The sequence below is a fragment of the Oncorhynchus nerka genome, linkage group LG11 (genome assembly GCF_034236695.1).
Source record: "Oncorhynchus nerka isolate Pitt River linkage group LG11, Oner_Uvic_2.0, whole genome shotgun sequence".
Classification (NCBI taxonomy): Eukaryota; Metazoa; Chordata; class Actinopteri; order Salmoniformes; family Salmonidae; genus Oncorhynchus; species Oncorhynchus nerka.
The window spans coordinates 38,707,465-38,726,999 of NC_088406.1; the positions used below are offsets into that span (position 1 = coordinate 38,707,465).

Below are 19,535 nucleotides of genomic sequence, written 5' to 3' on the forward strand. Positions count from 1 at the left end.
TTTTGTGGACAAGCTATGTTTTTCAAAACTGTAATGTTTACATGAATTCTGATTATTTCCAGGGATACACAACATCCTGAAATATATGTATACTGAACAAAAATATAAACGCAACATGTAAATTGTTGGTCCCGTGAGCTGAAATAAAAGATCATAGAAATGTTCCATACGCACAAAAAGCTTATTTCTCTCAAATTTTGTACACAAATTTGTTTACATCTCTGTTAGTGAGCATTTCTCCTTTGCCAAGATAATCCATCCACCTGACAGGTGTGGCATATCAAGAAGCTGATTAAACAGCATGATTATTACACAGGTGCACCTTGTGCTGGGGACCATAAAAGGCCACCCTTAAATGTGCAGTTTTTCACACAACACAATGCCACAGATGTCTCTGTGGCAGTTTTGATGGAGCGTGCAATTGGCATGCTGACTGCAGGAATGTCCACCAGAGATATTGCCAGAGAATTGAATGTTAATTTCTCTACCATAAGCCGTCTCCCATGTTGTTTTAGAGAATTTGGCAGGATGTCAAACCAACCTCACAACAGCAGACCATGTGTTACCACGCCAGCCTAGGACCTCCACATCTGGCTTCTTCACCTGCGGGATTGTCTGAGACCAGCCACCCGGACAGATAATGAAAATGAGGAGTATTTTTGTCTGTAATAAAGCCATTTTGTGGGGAAAAACTCATTCTGATTGGCTGAGCCTGGCTCCCCAGTGGGTGGGCCTGGCTCCCAAATTGGTGGAATTATGCCCTCCCAGGCCCACCCATGGCTGCGCTGCCCTGCTCAGTGTTGAAAATCCATAGATTAGGGCCTAATGAATTAATTTCAATTGATTGATTTCCTTATATGAACTGTAACTCGTTAAAATCGTTGAAATTGTTGCATGTTGTGTTTATATTTTTGTTCAGTATAGATATCTTTGTTAGAAAGAATACTATATTTCCCTTGACGCAGTGGGTCAAAAATGGGTCAACTTACCCCACTCTTCCCTACAGGATATACAGTACCGTTTCTCATTAGATCATTAAATTCAGTGCTGTACTGTATGTATTCAAATACAGGACCACACTGATATAGTTTGTGTCCAAAATGGCACCATATTCCCTATATGGCACCCTAATTCCTTCTGGACACTGAACAAAAGTAGTGCACTATATAGGGAATAGGATGCCATTTGGGACGGCCCCATAGATAGTCATTACAACCATGATTTTGAGACTATTGAAAGAACAATTGAGACTATTAGAGACCAATTATCCGAAAAACAATGTGTGATAAACTTGGAACTCTGGATAGAAAAAGTCTGAATTACCTACAGTAGATTTGACACATTTTCCCCCACAATTTTACCCAAACCTGCTTTACATAGTATTATACAAGTTTAAACAATTATAAAATCAAAGGCAGGCACAAATGATAGATAACCATTAATACATACAAAACAAATAGAAAGTGTTTCTTTAGCACCTACTGTAGGGGTCCTATACATCACATAGAATAACCATGTGATGGAAACAATCTAAGCACTTGTCCCAAATTACACCCTATTCCCTAAATAGTGCACTACTTACAGTGCAAAATAGGGAATAGGGTACCATTTGGGATGCATGTTACAGTATAACATCCAGTGGATTCTTAGGCACCTGTTGAACTTCAACATGAATCAGTCTCCATACTTCAGTACAGAGAGCAGACCTGGGTTCAAATACTATTTTAAATCATGTAAAATACTTAAGCTGTGATGAATTGAGCTTGCCTGTTGTAATGGAACCAATATAAATGTCCCACTGGGCACTCCAGGCAGGCTAAAGCAAATATATTTTAACGATTTCAAATAGTGTTTGAACCCAGGTCTGACAGAGAGCTACAATAGGACATTACAGTAGGACATTATTGTAGGACATGACAGTAGGACATATTCCCAGTGTTAGCAGACTATTGACAGTGGCTTGACACGGGATAACAAACACACGTTAACAACTATGACAGTTCTATGCCAATTTTGCGTTCATACTGAATACTGAATACCGGTATTCGACTCTGGGCCTAGAAACACTTCTGGCTTTAATTCTTTCCTTCTAATCAGGAACTGATTACATTGTGGGCCACTCTAGCCAATCAGTAACATTAATCAATCAATCAGTCAATCAATGAACTACAAGGTAGAAAAGACAACCATCAGTGCTGCTGCCCTACAGGCCTGGAGCTGAATAGCCGTGCTACATGGTCTTTTACCAACTCACTGGACCACCATCCATCCTACAGGCCTGGAGCTGAATAGCCGTGCTACCTGGTCTTTTACCAACTCACTGGACCACCATCCATCCTACAGGCCTGGAGCTGAATAGCCGTGCTACATGGTCTTTTACCAACTCACTGGACCACCATCCATCCTACAGGCCTGGAGCTGAATAGCCTGGTCTTTTACCAACTCACTGGACCACCATCCATCCTACAGGCCTGGAGCTGAATAGCCGTGCTACATGGTCTTTTACCAACTCACTGGACCACCATCCATCCTACAGGCCTGGAGCTGAATAGCCGTGCTACATGGTCTTTTACCAACTCACTGGACCACCATCCATCTTACAGAACAGAGGCATCTGCTGTTTTAGCACCTTTGGACAAATCATAAATGTTTTTGGGATCAAGTGTGACATCATAAAACAAAGCAATAATAAACGTGGGCAAGTGCCTTAAACAGAACAGGTTACAGGTACTTCCCTAGTTGGGGCTGTCTCCCCATATAGATAGATTGTTTTACCTCTATGGTCTCCCCTACAGCAGAGCTGCAAGATTTCAAGTAGGTTTTTGTACAGAACTAAACTCTCATTGTTGATTGTGTTGTTTCAGTTGTCCCATCCCTCTCTTTATGTCCCAATGTAAAAAACAAAACAAATAGGCACATCAAAAATATATCTGTCAGCGTTTATTTTTATGTGGTGAATGTCTGTCTGTCAGTCAGTCTGTCTGTCTCAGTGGTCGTGTCTAAGGAAGTCTGTCTGTCTATCAGACCTCTGAGCTGTCCAAGCCACCGCTAGTGAACCCTGATGTTATCATGGGCTCAGTGGAGCATGACGTTGCCGTGGGAACCTCTATCTTCTTCTTTTCCTGTCTGGACCGTATGGTTAGCACTATGACGATGATGATGAGGATGGTGAGGAGGAGGCCCACCAGGATCCCTATGATCAAGACCAGGCCGTCCTCGCTCTCCACAGGATGGTTCAGCTCCCTGGGCACCACACCCTGAGTGAGGACCTCCCGGTCAGGGCTGGTGCGGCGCTGGCGGCTAAGGTCCAGGGAGATATGGAGAATGTTGGTGCCACGGTTGTTGTCCAGGCCGATGTCCTCTGTTAGGTCTGGCACCCCGTTTGCTGACCGCCTGGAGCGAGACTGGGACTGGGACTGGGACGGTCCTCCTGCAGCCATAGTTTGACGCTGGGTTTCTCTGTCCATGCTGCTGTGTTGGGTCAGGGAGTGGCCTCCTGCAGCCATACTGCTGTGTTGGGTCAGGGAGTGGCCTCCTGCAGCCATGCTGCTGTGTTGGGTCAGGGAGTGGCCTCCTGCAGACATACTGCTGTGCTGGATGAGTGTGTGGTACTCCAGACTTCTCTTCCCGATGCCCCTGTTGGCATTCTCTCTGGAGCGGACGGTGTAGATGGTGTGGATGAACCACTCTCTCCCTGCTGACACCTGGACACCAGAGGAACAGGGTTAGTCATAAGGGCTGGGTAGTTTACTTGACAATGAAAGGAACAATTTCTGGTCCTACTGCTGATCATTAAAACTAGAGTCTTTCATTGAAACAATAACAAAGTGACACCCTGCCTCTGTTTTGGGCCTGGATAAATGTAATGACTCTAAAATTCATCAACAGTTGAACTAAGCTCATGAGGCATTTACAAGTATAAGTTATATTCGTCAAGAATCAATGGGTGTATATCATTCATTTACAAGTTAAAGCCATGGAAGAGAGTGTTAGAAATAGGAATTAGACAGGGATGTTTCTTCTCCACTATTCTTTTCACGCTTGCTATAGAACCACTGGCAGAAAGAATACGTCAAGATTCAAAGATAACAGGAATTGTCATCGATAAATAGTGTGGTGTAAATAAGCAGGATGTGTGTTGTGTTCTGTTGCGTAGGGTCCAGGAACTACCTGGAACAGTGCTGTAGAGTCCATGCTGAAGCCGTCAGATCCAGGCTGTCTGACCAGGGCCAGGGCCTGAGGGTCGTCTACAGCCAGCAGAGCCCTGAACCCCACGTTACCAAACGACCTGGCCTGGGTCTCTGGCTGGGCCTTATCCTGGAGGAGGAGAGGGAAACACTAGTAAACACTGTACCATGTCAAGGTCTATAGGGTATTCATGTGAATTTACCCTTTACTATGTCCTTGTCTGCATCTCTAATAATCCCCACATAATGCACCACGGACCCTGTACTGTACAGCACTGTACTTACGATGATCTTGAATCTGTAGAGCAGCGAGGGAGCATCAGCCAGACAGCCATACTCATTGTTGTTGGGGTTGTACTTGGGCACGTATCCATCCGCGCCGGTGCACAGGAACACCTTCTCTATGTTACAGATAAAGGAATCTCCCAGGTTCTGGACTGGATCCACCATCACTCTGCCATAGATCATATCCCCTGGGAGGAGATCAGCTGTGAGTTAATACAGTAATAAATCAATCAATCAAACAGATAGTCAATGGGGCTACCTCCATCCCAAATAGCACCCTATTTCCTATGTAGTGCACTACTTCTAATCAGGACCCATGAGAAGGTGGTGTTTGTGAGAAGGCTGTGTTTGTTTGTAGCGTTACAGTACCTTGTGTGAAGGCAGTGTTGGTTTGTAGCGTTACAGTACCCTGTGAGTAGGCGGTGTTGGTTTGTAGCGTTACAGTACCTTGTGTGAAGGCGGTGTTGGTTTGTAGCGTTACAGTACCCTGTGAGAAGGCAGTGTTGGTTTGTAGCGTTACAGTACCCTGTGAGTAGGCGGTGTTGGTTTGTAGCGTTACAGTACCTTGTGTGAAGGCGGTGTTGGTTTGTAGCGTTACAGTACCTTGTGAGAAGGCGGTGTTGGTTTGTAGCGTTACAGTACCTTGTGAGAAGGCGGTGTTGGTTTGTAGCGTTACAGTACCTAGTGAGAAGGCGGTGTTGGTTTGTAGCGTTACAGTACCCTGTGAGTAGGCGGTGTTGGTTTGTAGCGTTACAGTACCTTGTGAGAAGGCGGTGTTGGTTTGTAGCGTTACAGTACCCTGTGAGAAGGCGGTGTTGGTTTGTAGCGTTACAGTACCTTGTGAGAAGGCGGTGTTGGTTTGTAGCGTTACAGTACCCTGTGAGTAGGCGGTGTTGGTTTGTAGCGTTACAGTACCTTGTGAGAAGGCGGTGTTGGTTTGTAGCGTTACAGTACCCTGTGAGAAGGCGGTGTTGGTTTGTAGCGTTACAGTACCTTGTGAGAAGGCGGTGTTGGTTTGTAGCGTTACAGTACCCTGTCAGTAAGCGGTGTTGGTTTGTAGCGTTACAGTACCCTGTGAGTAGGCGGTGTTGGTTTGTAGCGTTACAGTACCCTGTGAGTAGGCGGTGTTGGTTTGTAGCGTTACAGTACCTTGTGAGAAGGCGGTGTTGGTTTGTAGCGTTACAGTACCTTGTGAGAAGGCGGTGTTGGTTTGTAGCGTTACAGTACCTTGTGAGAAGGCGGTGTTGGTTTGTAGCGTTACAGTACCCTGTGAGTAGGCGGTGTTGGTTTGTAGCGTTACAGTACCCTGTGAGTAGGCGGTGTTGGTTTGTAGCGTTACAGTACCCTGTGAGTAGGCGGTGTTGGTTTGTAGCGTTACAGTACCTTGTGAGAAGGCGGTGTTGGTTTGTAGCGTTACAGTACCTTGTGAGAAGGCGGTGTTGGTTTGTAGCGTTACAGTACCTTGTGAGAAGGCGGTGTCGCTCTCCTGTCCGAAGCCCATGGATCCATCAGACAGCCACAGAGATCTTTTAGACAGTAGCAACATCTGAGTGTTCAGACTGAACTCAGCCGCAACCGGGTCACTCACCTGGGATAGGACACACACAACACAAAGTTTTACCATCTTAGTATAGGGCAACACATACCATTCAGTTACCATCAGAGAACAGACCAATCACAGTGTTACCATCAGTCTACACCTCCTAAGCTGTTTCCCACTAAAGTACATCTCTGTGTGAACTCAAAGATTGTCATCTCACAGACACCTTTAATGGCATGACATTGATGTACACTCTTCCAAAGGGGTTCTTCGGCTGTCCCCATAGGAGAACCATTTTTGGTTTCAGGTAGAACCATTTTTGGTTCCAGGTAGAACCCTTTTGAGTTCCATGTAGAACACATTCTATAGATGGTTCTACATGGAACCCAAAATGGTTCTACCTGCAACCAAAAATGGTTCTTCTATGGGGACAGCCGAAGAACCCTTTAAGGTTCTAGAAGATAGCACGATTGTAGTAACGTTAATCCTAGAGTGATCTGACCTGCTGGAAGCGTATGTCCAGGTCGAAGGTGACAGGTTCTCTGGGGTTACAGACAGGAGGCAGGGAGTACTCCAGACTGGGGGGAGAGGTACAGGGCAGCAGCTTCACTGTGTAGGTACCTGAGTAGTCACGCACCTGGGAGAGAGAGGGGACATAAGACACAGTTATTTACTTTGGGTCGAAGCTTTATTTAATCAGGTCATTCAGAACAAATATTATCTTTTTACTTTTAGTTATTTACACTAGTGCTACACTACGACTTAAGAAAGAAATTCTGTAAATGGCATATGCTAGTCCCAAGTCTTTACACTAAAGACACAGAGAAACCAGATTTTAAAATACACTGCTCAAAAAAATAAAGGGAACACTAAAAATAACACATCCTAGATCTGAATGAATGAAATATTCTTATTAAATACTTTTTTCTTTACATAGTTTAATGTGCTGACAACACAATCACACAAAAAGTATCAATGGAAATCAAATGTATCAACCCATGGAGGTCTGGATTTGGAGTCACACTCAAAATTAATGTGGAAAACCACACTACAGGCTGATCCAACTTTGATGTAATGTCCTTAAAACAAGTCAAAATGAGGCTCAGTAGTGTGTGTGGCCTCCACGTGCCTGTATGACCTCCCTACAACGCCTGGGCATGCTCCTGATGAGGTGGCGGGTGGTCTCCTGAGGGTTCTCCTCCCAGACCTGGACAAAAGCATCCGCCAACTCCTGGACAGTCTGTGGTGCAACGTGGTGTTGGTGGATGGAGCGAGACATGATGTCCCAGATGTGCTCAATTGGAATCAGGTCTGGGGAACGGGCGGGCCAGTCCATAGCATCAATGCCTTCCTCTTGCAGGAACTGCTGACACACTCCAGCCACATGAGGTCTAGCATTGTCTTGCATTAGGAGGAACCCAGGGCCAACTGCACCAGCATATGGTCTCACAAGGGGTCTGAGGATCTCATCTCGGTACCTAATGGCAGTCAGGCTACCTCTGGCGAGCACATGGAGGGCTGTGCGGCCCCCCAAAGAAATGCCACCCCACAACATGACTGACCCACCGCCAAACCAGTCATGCTGGAGGATGTTGCAGGCAGCAGAACGTTCTCCACGGTGTCTCCAGACTCTGTCACGTCTGTCACATGTGCTCAGTGTGAACCTGCTTTCATCTGTGAAGAGCACAGGGTGCCAGTGGCGAATTTGCCAATCTTGGTGTTCTCTGGCAAATGCCAAACGTCCTGCACGGTGTTGGGCTGTAAGCACAACCCCCACCTGTGGACGTCGGGCCCTCATACCACCCTCATGGAGTCTGTTTCTGACCATTTGAGCAGACACATGCACATTTGTGGCCTGCTGGAGGTCATTTTGCAGGGCTCTGGCAGTGCTCCTTCTGTTCCTCCTTGCACAAAGGCGGATGTAGCGGTCCTGCTGCTGGGTTGTTGCCCTCCTACGGCCTCCTCCACGTCTCCTGATGTACTGGCCTGTCTCCTGGTAGCGCCTCCATGCTCTGGACACTACGCTGACAGACACAGCAAACCTTGCCACAGCTCGCATTGATGTTCCATCCTGGATGAGCTGCACTACCTGAGCCACTTGTGTGGGTTGTAGACTCCGTCTCATGCTACCACTAGAGTGAAAGCACCGCCAGCATTCAAAAGTGACCAAAACATCAGCCAGGAAGCATAGGAACTGAGAAGTGGTCTGTGGTCACCACCTGCAGAACCACTCCTTTATTGGGGGTGTCTTGCTAATTGCCTATAATTTCCACCTGTTGTCTATTCCATTTGCACAACAGCATGTGACATTTATTGTCAATCAGTGTTGCTTCCTAAGTGGACAGTTTGATTTCACAGAAGTGTGATTGACTTGGAGTTACATTGTGTTGTTTAAGTGTTCCCTTTATTTTTTTGAGCAGTGTATATACTCTATATTGATAACCCAGTATTAAAGATAAAAGAAAAGAAGATGTTGTCCTCACAGCGAAGTCTGATGTAAAGGTCCACTGCTGCATGGGCTGGTTGTAGGTGGGCTCGCTCCTCACCAGGCTGAGGTTAAAGGTCACCCCAGGGTGGTCCGCACACATCACCATGGACGACAGAGAGGACGCTGGGTACAGACACAGGTAAGGCTAATAGAGAACTGAAGGGGAATATGTACAGATTCAAGCGTGTCAGAGTAGGAGTGCTGACTTAGGATCAGTTTTACATCACAATGTTTAAGATGACATGGACCTGATCCTAGATCAGCACTCCTACTCGGAGACCCTTGATACATACGGTGGGTTACTAGTTTAAGCCCATGGATGTACTGTATGAAAAGAGTAGATAATGTGAACATACCAGAGTGTGATATGACAAACAGTCCTCTGAATCGAGCCTCTGTTCTGAAGTTGACCACCAGACGACCCTGTTCGTTGATACGCATACTGGTGGGGTACAGGGCTCCTACAGAATACAGCCGGTCAGTCTCCCTGTCACACCGACCTAACACATCCCTACTAGTATAGCCCACCCATTGAGAAAGGTGCAGTAAAGGCCACCTGCAGAATGCACCCCGTCGGTCTCACTGTCACACCAAGCTAACACATCCTCATTCATTGCTGTAGAAGCAATAACATAACAATATCATCTGTGCTCGAAGCACACCAGACAGTGTTGTCTTTGTTTGTTTGTTTTTGCCTCATTCTGTAAAGAGTGAAATTACTTTTGAATATATTTAATTTGATGTGAGACTTGCCTTGTAGCTCAGCCTCAGGAGGGCTACCGATGCCGTCCCGCCACAAGATGGCAGTGTCGTATACGAAGGTGAGTCGTAGCTCAGACTGCAGGTCAAAATGCTGCCAGCCCCCTGCCCCCACCGGGGAGTGGAACACATAGGAGACGTGGAGGGGCACCCGGAGGGTCACATAGGACTGGACCAGGTTCAACACCTAGAGACATACATCAAGCTGTATTTAACATGCATTTAAACATCAATATACTTTACAGTAACACAGAATACTAGCAATAGTAGGTAGGTTCAAGCTACAGAGAGACAGGAAAAAGAGGGAGAAATAAAGAGAGAGAAATAGAGAGAGGAAAAAAAAATAGTGAGAGAAAGAGAGAAAAATAGAGAGAGAGAGAGCGAAAGAAAGAAAGAAAGAGAGAGCACACAAAAAACTATTACATACTTCGGCCTAAACATCAGTGCCACAGCTAACTTCCACAATGAATGATCTGAGAGGCAAGTAGGGCATTCTATGCCATCAAAAGGAACATCAAATTCAACATACCAATTAAGACCTGGCTAAAAATACTTGAATCCGTTATAGAACCCATTGCCCTTTATGATTGTGAGGACTGGGGTCCGCTAACCAACCAAGAATTCACAAAATGGGACAAACACCAAATTGAGACTTTGCATGCAGAATTCTGCAAAAATATCCTCATTGTACAACGTAGAACACCAAATAATGAATGCAGAGCGGAATTAGGCCGATACCCCCTTATTATCAAAATCCAGAAATGAGCCGTTAAATTTTACAACCACTTAAAAGGAAGCGATTCCCAAACCTTCCATAACAAAGCCTACACCTACAGAGAGATGAACCTGGAAAAGAGTTCCCTAAGCAAGCTAGTCCTGGGGCTCTGTTCAAAAACACAAACACACCCCACAGAGCCCCAGGACAGCAACACAATTAGACCAAACCAAATCATGAGAAAACAAAATATAATTACTTGACACATTGGAAAGATTTACAAAAAAAACAGCTGCACTTACTAACCTTCTGCTAAACATATTTCCCTCAGATTACACAGACCCACAAAGAATTTGAAAATAAATCAAATTTTGATAAACTCCCATATCTATTAGGTGAAAGACAGTACCACAGTTCATGCTCTACAACATCCGCAGAGTACGACCCTGCCTCACACAGGAAGCGGCGCAGGTCCTAATCCAGGCACTTGTCATCTCCCGTCTGGATTACTGCAACTCGCTGTTGGCTGGGCTCCCTGCCTGTGCCATTAAACCCCTACAACTCATCCAGAACGCCGCAGCCCGTCTGGTGTTCAACCTTCCCAAGTTCTCTCACGTCACCCCGCTCCTCCGCTCTCTCCACTGGCTTCCAGTTGAAGCTCGCATCCGCTACAAGACCATGGTGCTTGCCTATGGAGCTGTGAGGGGAACGGCACCTCAGTACCTCCAGGCTCTGATCAGACCCTACACCCAAACAAGGGCACTGCGTTCATCCACCTCTGGCCTGCTCGCCTCCCTACCACTGAGGAAGTACAGTTCCCGCTCAGCCCAGTCAAAACTGTTCGCTGCTCTGGCCCCCAATGGTGGAACAAACTCCTCACGACGCCAGGACAGCGGAGTCAATCACCACCTTCCGGAGACACCTGAAACCCCACCTCTTTAAGGAATACCTAGGATAGGATAAAGTAATCCTTCTCACCCCCCTTAAAAGATTTAGATGCACTATTGTAAAGTGGCTGCTCCACTGGATGTCATAAGGTGAATGCACCAATTTGTAAGTCGCTCTGGATAAGAGCGTCTGCTAAATGACTTAAATGTAAATGTAAATGCCATCACAGCAGCAAGATTTTTGACCTGTTGCCACAAGAAAAGGGCAATTAGTGAAGAACACCATTGTTAATAGAACCTATATTTATGTTTATTTATTTTTTATTTACTTTAACTATTTGCACATCATTACAACACTGTATATAGACATAATATGTCATTTGTGTCACACCCTGACCGTAGAGATCTTTTTATTCTCTGTTTGTTTGGTCAGGGTGTGACTTGGGTGGGAAACTCTATGTTCTGTGTTTCTATGTTTTGGTCGGGTATGGTTCTCAATCAGGGACAGCTGTCTATCGTTGTCTCTGATTGGGAATCATACTTAGGCAGCCTTTTTTCCTTTTGTATTTGTTAATGGCCTGTATAGCCCTAGTAAGCTTCACGGTCGTTTTTCTTGTTTTGTTAGCGACATTTATAATAAAGAAAAATGTACGCTCATCACGCTGCACCTTGGTCCAGTCATTTTCACGACGACAGCGATCGTGACAATTTTAAATGGTTTTTTTTTGGGGGGGGACTTTGTGAGTGTAATGTTTACTGTTAATTTTTTATTGTTTATTTCACTTTTGTCTATTATCTATTTCACTTGCTTTGTCAATATAAACATATGTTTCCCATGCCAATAAAGTCCTTACATTGAATTGAATGGAAAGAGGGGGAGAAAGAGAGAGAGAAATAGAGACTGATAGAAGTACATACATTACATCAAACTTTGCTAAATGCATTTAGGCATCCACACACTTAAACATCCAACAAGCAGGTTGTTTACAAAAGGTCCCTAGTACTAGTTAATATATAGGCCTATATTAAACATTCACAACCTGCCTATCTGTATGGAGCTCGCAAATACCTCATGGGAACAGTATTCAGACCCACTCATAACTTAACAAATACCTCATTGTAACAGTATTCAGACCCACTCATAACTTAACAAATACCTCATCGTAACAGTATTCAGACACACTCATAACTTAACAAATACCTAATGGGAACAGTATTCAGACCCACTCATAACTTAACAAATACCTCATTGTAACAGTATTCAGACCCACTCATAACTTAACAAATACCTCATGGGAACAGTATTCAGACCCACTCATAACTTAACAAATACCTCATGGGAACAGTATTCAGACCCACTCATAACTTAACAAATACCTCATGGGAACAGTATTCAGACCCACTCATAACTTGATGTATGATTATGGCTTGGTCTTTATCTATATTCTATAGATTCATGTGATTATGTATGTAATACATATAGCAGGTGACATATAGAGGGTGTTACGGCGGCTGACGTAGTGCTGAAGTATAGCGTGATCAATATGTGTTACTATCAGCAGACAGCATCGTACCACTTAATATACACTGAGTGTACAAAACATTAAAAACACCTGCTCTTTCCTTGACACCGACTGACCAGGTAAATCCAGGTGAAAGCTGTGATCCCTTATTGATGTCACTTGTTAAATCCACTTCAATCAGTGTAGATGAAGTGGTGGAGACAGGTTAAAGAAGGATTTTTAAGCCTTGTGTATGTGTGTAAATGGGCAAGACAAAATCTTTAAGTGCATTTGAACGGGTTATGGTAGTAGGTGCCAGGCGCACCGGTTTGTGTCAAGAACTGCAACGCTGCTGGGCTTTCAAGCTCAACAGTTTCCCGTGTGTTTCAAAAATGGTTCACCACCCAAAGGACATCCAGCCAACTTGACACAACTGTGGGAGGCATTGGAGACAACATGGGCCAGCATCCCTTTCAACACCTTGTAGTCCATGCCCTGACGAATTGGGGCTGTTCTGAGGGCAAAAGGGGGTGCAACACAATATTAGGAATGTGTTCCTAATGTTTTGTACACTCAGTGTATATACACAGTGCTGTACTGTATGGGCTGTACTAGTACTACTGGAGCTCTTATGGATTCAAGAGGGTTTACATCGACTCATTTACACTGGCCACATTTCAGAGAGATGGTATCTTTCCAAGAGTTGAATCCAGATATATAGCAACAATAGCAAACCATTACATTTACAACTGGTGAATGTTTGGTTGTGTTATTCAATTATTGATTTGTCAACAATGAGGATAAAACCATCCCATTCTGAAGTTAATCATCCTATCAAGACATAACAATCCAGGCGGTTGATTTGTTCTATTGTACTTGGAACCCTTAAACAACAGTTAGACTACAGCAAGACAAAGAACCAGAGAGAAAGAGAGAGAGAGCGAAAGAGATAGAAAGGGAGGGAGAAAGAAAGCGAGAGAGACAGAAAGAGATAGAAAGGGAGGGAGAAAGAAAGCGAGAGAGACAGAAAGAGATAGAAAAGGAGGGAGAAAGAGAGAGCGAAAGAGACAGAAAGAGATAGAAAGGGAGGGAGGAAGAAAGAGAGAGAGAGCGAGAGAGAGAAAGGGAGGGAGAAAGAGAGAGGGAGAGAGAGAGAGAAAGAGAGGGAGAAAGAGAGAGAGAGAAAGAGCTAGAAAGGGAGGGAGTGAGAAAGAGAGAGAGAAAGGGAGGGAGAAAGAGAGAGAGAGAAAGGGAGGGAGAAAGAGAAAGAGGTAGAAATGGAGGGAGAAAGATAGAGAGAGAAAGGAGAGAGAGAGCGAAAGAGATAGAAAGGGAGGAAGAAAGAGAGAGAGAGAAAGAGATAGAAATGGAGGGAGAAAGATAGAGAGAGAGAGAGAAAGGAGAGAGATAAGGAAGGAGGAGAGAGAGAGTAAAGGGATTTGAATGGTATCTGCTCTATCCGGTGACCTACGAGAGGGGTACCTGTGTGCACTAGCTCTCCCTTCATGCTGGGACCTGCCTATGCCCTGGGCGAGAGAGAAGGGGGGGAGAGAGAGAAAGAAGAGGAGAAAAGCGAGCGAGAGAGAGAAAGGAGGGAGAGAAGGAAAGAGGAGAGAGAGAGATGTCAGAGAACTGGTAGAACCCAGAGAGAGTTGAGGCAGATGATTTGCTGTATGACCCTGGCACTGCCTGCTGAGACCTAATGGATTCCTGTGGTCTGATAAGCTGGGGACAAAGCCTCTCACCATGACACACAGACACAGTGACAGAGTCAGTCCCAGTGAGAGGCCAGTCTGGGGCCCCAAGCTTAGTCGGACTCAGTCTCTCTGTACTCCTCAACCTCTCCACTCAGCCCCCCAGCCTCCCAGTCAGTCGATCAGACCCTTAAGGGCCTCTCAGGTCAGAGACAACACAGGGGCACAAATAATGTTCTTCTAGACAAGAGCTATTGAGTCTTTCTGTTTGTTCTTACTGGCCAAACTGATTGAAGCTTACAGTACAACTCATATGGATGTGACACAGGCAGACCCTGCAGTAGGGGTATAGGGTTTCTGGGTGAATAGAGACATGTCTGTAGTACCTGGCGGGGTCTCATTCTCTCTCTTAGTTATGGATCTTACTTAAAACAACACAGTGATTCTTAATGCACCTTAGTCTCTGGCTATTTATCAAATAGCAACTTATTCCCTATGGGCCCTGGTCAAAAGTAATGCATTACAAAACAAAGGGAATAGTGTGCCATTTGGGCCAGTGATACACTTTCTGTCGTTTCCCCAAGGTGTCTGCAGCATTGTGACGTATTTGTAGGCATATCATTGGAAGATTGACCATTTTACACTACATCTACCAGGTGCTCGCTTGGTGTCCTCCGTCGCAATTATTGCGTAATCTCCAGCTGCGTGTATTTTTCCATTTGCTTCCGAGGAGAAACCCAACTGTCACGAATGATTTATCATCGAACAGATATGTGAAAAACACCTTGAGGATTGATTCTAAACAACGTTTGCCATGTTTCTGTCGATATTATGGAGTTAATTTGGAAAAAAGTTTGGCGTTGTAATGACTGAATTTTATTTTTATTTTCTTAGCCAAACATGATGAACAAAACGGAGCGATTTCTCCTACACAAATAATATTTTTGGAAAAAATGAACATTTGCTATCTAACTGAGAGTCTCCTCATTGAAAACATCCGAAGTTCTTCAAAGGTAAATGATTTTATTTGAATGCTTTTCTTGTTTTTGTGAAAATGTTGCCTGCTGAATGCTAGGCTTAATGCTATGCTAGCTATCAATACTGTTACACAAATGCTTGTTTTGCTATGGTTGAGAAGCATATTTTGAAAATCTGAGATGACAGTGTTGTTAACAAAAGGCTAAGCTTGTGAGTGAATATATTTCTTTCATTACATTTGCGATTCTCATGAATAGTTAACGTTGCGTTATGGTAATGAGCTTGAGGCTATGATTACGCTCCCGGATACGGGATTGCTCGACGCAAGAAGTTAAAGCACCTCAGTCTGTTGTCACATGGCTGCCAGCGACTAGCAACAGCACGTCAAATCTGCAGATAGGAGGGACATTGACCAAGTTAAACCAGTGTTGGTACACAGTACTAAGGCAGACCCTGACATTCAGGATTATCAAAGTGCTGATCAACTCCGACCTCTCCCACAAAGCTCTGTCTGGTCAGAATATTAACTTATTTCAGTTTCAACGTAAACAAATGGGCTAACGCTGGATTACAACCTGTCAGACGGAAAGTCATAAAGTGTGGAGGAAGAGAAGAGAATGATGATCACCGCCTCCATAAAATATTATCTTATACTTCCTATGTATCTTAACTCATCCATGTTTGCATACAATATCCATTTACAGTATCATTTATCTTGCAAAATGGAATTTCACTTTATATAGAATGTAATGATATTCCATGGAGTTGGTGTCTTTTCAACCATACAATATGCTTAACCTTAAATTGTGTTAGTAGTTAGCCTCTCATAAATTCTACATGCACTGTTGATTTCTTTCCTTTACACACGCACGCACACGCACACACACACACACACTGCTAGGGAGCGTCTAGTTGATGATCTACAGCAGGGAGGATCTGTAGCGTGAGGAGACCTTTACCACAACATGTCCTTAGCTCCTGTGTGTGTGTGTGTGTGTGTGTGTGTCTAGCGTGAGGAGACCTTAACCATACCAAGACCTTTGCTCTCTCTCTCTCTGCAGGCAGCTCTTCTCTCTGTAGGCATCTCTTTATGACCGCAGCCTGCTTAATTAAGTGCTAGTGAACTAATAGACTGACTGGGGTTTAACTACACTGAAGTGACTGGAGGTTTCCAAGGGAAATCTACATGACAGGAGCACTGAACCATGTGACCAGGGTTTGAGATCTCCACTCAGGGAGGGAGGGAGAGAGGGAGAGAGGGAGAGAAGGGGAGAGGGGGAGAGAGAGAGAGAGGGTAGAAGTAGGGAGGGAGTTTAAGACCTGTAAGAGCGGACCCTCCCTCAACACAGCAGCAGCTGTTTAAAGAGCACAGCACAAAAAAGAGCAGAAGGTTTTAATAATGCTGTGAATGTTGGAGAAGTCATTTTGACAAGATAAATAGCAGGCCTCGTGTTTGGTTAGTTATTAGGGGTGAGGTTAAGATGGGCTTTAGAAGAACAACGTCTGAGAGGGGTAGCTACAGTGGGACAAAAAAAGTATTTAGTCAGCCACCAATTGTGCAAGTTCTCCCACTTAAAAATATGAGAGAGGCCTGTAATTTTCATCATAAGTACATTTCAACTATGACAGACAAAATGAGAAAAAAAATCCAGAAAATCACATTGTAGGATTTTTTATGAATTTATTTGCAAATTATGGTGGAAAATAAGTATTTGGTCAATAACAAAAGTTTATCTCAATACTTTGTTATATACCCTTTGTTGGCAATGACAGAGGTCAAATGTTTTCTGTAAGTCTTCACAAGGTTTTCACACACTGTTGCTGGTATTTTGGCCCATTCCTCCATGCAGATCTCCTCTAGAGCAGTGATTTTTTTGGGTTGGCTGTTGCTGGGCAACACGGACTTTCAACTCCCTCCAAAGATTTTCTATGGGGTTGAGATCTGGAGACTGGCTAGGCCACTCCAGGACCTTGAAATGCTTCTTACAAAGCCACTCCTTCGTTGCCCGGGCGGTGTGTTTGGGATCATTGTCATGCTGAAAGACCCAGCCACGTTTCATCTTCAATGCCCTTGCTGATGGAAGGAGGTTTTCACTCAAAATCTCACGATACATGGCCCCATTCATTCTTTCCTTTACACGGATCAGTCGTCCTGGTCCCTTTGCAGAAGAACAGGCCCAAAGCATGATGTTTCCACCCCCATGCATCACAGTAGGTATGGTATTCTTCAGATGCAACTCAGCATTCTTTGTCCTCCAAACACGACGAGTTGTGTTTTTACCAAAAAGTTATATTTTGGTTTCATCTGACCATATGACTTTCTCCCAATCTTCTTCTGGATCATCCAAATGCTCTCTAGCAAACTTCAGACAGGCCTGGACATGTACTGGCTTAAGCAGGGGGACACGTCTGGCACTGCAGGATTTGAGTCCCTGGCAGCTGTACATTTCAATGAAACATGGTGAAGCCCCAAAATTGCCCTTGCTAGAAGCATGTGTTTCAGACATAAGGAAGTGGATGGCTGCAAACTTTCTACTTTTAAACTCGGACAAAACAGAGATGCTTGTTCTAGGTCCCAAGAAACAAAGAGATCTTCTGTCGAATCTGACAATTAATCTTAATGGTTGTACAGTCATCTCAAATAAAACTGTGAAGGACCTCGGCGTTACTCTGAACCCTGATCTCTCTTTTGAAGAACATATCAAGACCATTTCAAGGACAGCTTTTTTCCATCTACGTAACATTGCAAAAATCAGAAACTTTCTGTCCAAAAATGACGCAGAAAAATGATTCCATGCTTTTGTCACTTCTAGGTTAGACTACTGCAATGCTCTACTTTCCGGCTACCCGGATAAAGCACTAAATAAACTTCAGTTAGTGCTAAATACGGCTGCTAGAATCCTGACTAGAACCAACAAATTTGATCATATTACTCCAGTGCTAGCCTCTCTACACTGGCTTCCTGTCAAAGCAAGGGCTGATTTCAAGGTTTTACTGCTAACCTACAAAGCATTACATGGGCTTGCTCCTACCTATCTCTCTGATTTGGTCCTGCCGTACATACCTACACGTACGCTACGGTCACAAGACGCAGGCCTCCTAATTGTCCCTAGAATTTCTAAGCAAACAGCTGGAGGCAGGGCTTTCTCCTATAGAGCTCCATTTTTATGGGACGGTCTGCCTACCCATGTCAGAGACGCAAACTCGGTCTCAACCTTTAAGTCTTTACTGAAGACTCATCTCTTCAGTGGGTCATACGATTGAGTGTAGTCTGGCCCAGGAGTGGGAAGGTGAACAGAAAGGCTCTGGAGCAACGAACCGCCCTTGCTGTCTCTGCCTGGCCGGTTCCCCTCTTTCCACTGGGATTCTCTGCCTCTAACCCAATTACAGGGGCTGAGTCACTGGCTTGCTGGGGCTCTCTCATGCCGTCCCTGGAAGGGGTGCGTCACCTGAGTGGGTTGATTCACTGATGTGGTCATCCTGTCTGGGTTGGCGCCCCCCCCCTTGGGTTGTGCCATGGCGGAGATCTTTGTGGGCTATACTCAGCCTTGTCTCAGGATGGTAAGTTGGTGGTTGAAGATATCCCTCTAGTGGTGTGGGGGCTGTGCTTTGGCAAAGCGGGTGGGGTTATATCCTTCCTGTTTGGCCCTGTCCGGGGGTGTCCTCGGATGGGGCCACAGTGTCTCCTGACAACCCCTGTCTCAGCATCCAGTATTTATGCTGCAGTAGTTTATGTATTGGGGGGCTAGGGTTAGTTTGTTATATCTGGAGTACTTCTCCTGTCCTATTCGGTGTCCTGTGTGAATCGAAGTGTGCGTTCTCTAATTCTCTCCTTCTCTCTTTCTTTCTCTCTCTCGGAGGACCTGAGCCCTAGGACCATGCCCCAGGACTACCTGACATGATGACTCCTTGCTGTCCCCAGTCCACCTGGCTGTGCTGCTGCTCCAGTTTCAACTGTTCTGCCTTATTATTATTCGACCATGCTGGTCATTTATGAACATTTGAACACCTTGGCCATGTTCTGTTATAATCTCCACCCGGCACAGCCAGAAGAGGACTGGCCACCCCAAATATGCTCTCCCTAATTCTCTCTTTCTTTCTCTCTCTCGGAGGACCTGAGCCCTAGGACCATGCCCCAGGACTACCTGACATGATGACTCCTTGCTGTCCCCAGTCCACCTGGCCATGCTGCTGTTCCAGTTTCAACTTCCACCTGACTGTGCTGCTGCTCCAGTTTCAACTGTTCTGCCTTATTATTATTCGACCATGCTGGTCATTTATGAACATTTGAACATCTTGGCCATGTTCTGTTATAATCTCCACCCGGCACAGCCAGAAGAGGACTGGCCACCCCACATAGCCTGGTTCCTCTCTAGGTTTCTTCCTAGGTTTTGGCCTTTCTAGGGAGTTTTTCCTAGCCACCGTGCTTCTACACCTGCATTGTTTGCTGTTTGGGGTTTTAGGCTGGGTTTCTGTACAGCACTTTGAGATATCAGCTGA

The 19,535-nt window shown here is 44.9% G+C and overlaps 2 protein-coding genes across 3 annotated transcripts in view; both read right to left on the minus strand.

Annotated features, from left to right (window-relative positions):
- Nucleotides 1–2,431: 2,431 nt before the first annotated feature.
- Nucleotides 2,432–8,957, minus strand: LOC115136838 (FRAS1-related extracellular matrix protein 2-like). Of its 2 annotated transcripts, XM_029672664.2 has the most exons (7): nt 8,857–8,957; nt 8,496–8,623; nt 6,515–6,649; nt 5,934–6,060; nt 4,473–4,660; nt 4,171–4,317; nt 2,432–3,704 (listed from the first exon to the last, which is right to left on the minus strand). In XM_029672664.2, the coding sequence occupies exons 1-7, from the start codon at nt 8,939–8,941 to the stop codon at nt 3,021–3,023; spliced, it is 1,494 nt and encodes a 497-aa protein (XP_029528524.2). In that variant the 5' UTR covers nt 8,942–8,957; the 3' UTR covers nt 2,432–3,020. The 2 variants fall into 2 exon arrangements, with proteins under 2 accessions (XP_029528524.2, XP_029528525.2); XM_029672665.2 differs by lacking the exons at nt 8,496–8,623; nt 8,857–8,957 and adding an exon at nt 8,102–8,204.
- A 43-nt stretch (nt 8,958–9,000) lies between these two features.
- LOC115137781 (FRAS1-related extracellular matrix protein 2-like) overlaps nt 9,001–19,535 on the minus strand; it is a 116,861-nt gene continuing 106,326 nt past the window's right edge. Inside the window, exons 19-20 of the mRNA XM_065024067.1 lie at nt 9,254–9,446; nt 9,001–9,116 (exon numbers count right to left, since the gene is read on the minus strand). Of these exons, the coding sequence (XP_064880139.1) occupies nt 9,001–9,116; nt 9,254–9,446 (309 nt within the window). The remainder of the gene's footprint in view (nt 9,117–9,253; nt 9,447–19,535) is intronic.

Bases quoted from the DNA above. Each gene is read 5' to 3' on its own strand.
- LOC115136838 (XM_029672664.2), bottom strand. From the start codon at position 8,941: ATGCGTATCAACGAACAGGGTCGTCTGGTGGTCAACTTCAGAACAGAG. The intron at 8,624-8,856 runs GTATGTTCACAT...GTCTGTACCCAG, and splicing joins GTTTGTCATATCACACTCTG to CGTCCTCTCTGTCGTCCATG. The intron at 6,061-6,514 runs GTCAGATCACTC...GTCCTATCCCAG, and splicing joins TGGACATACGCTTCCAGCAG to GTGAGTGACCCGGTTGCGGC.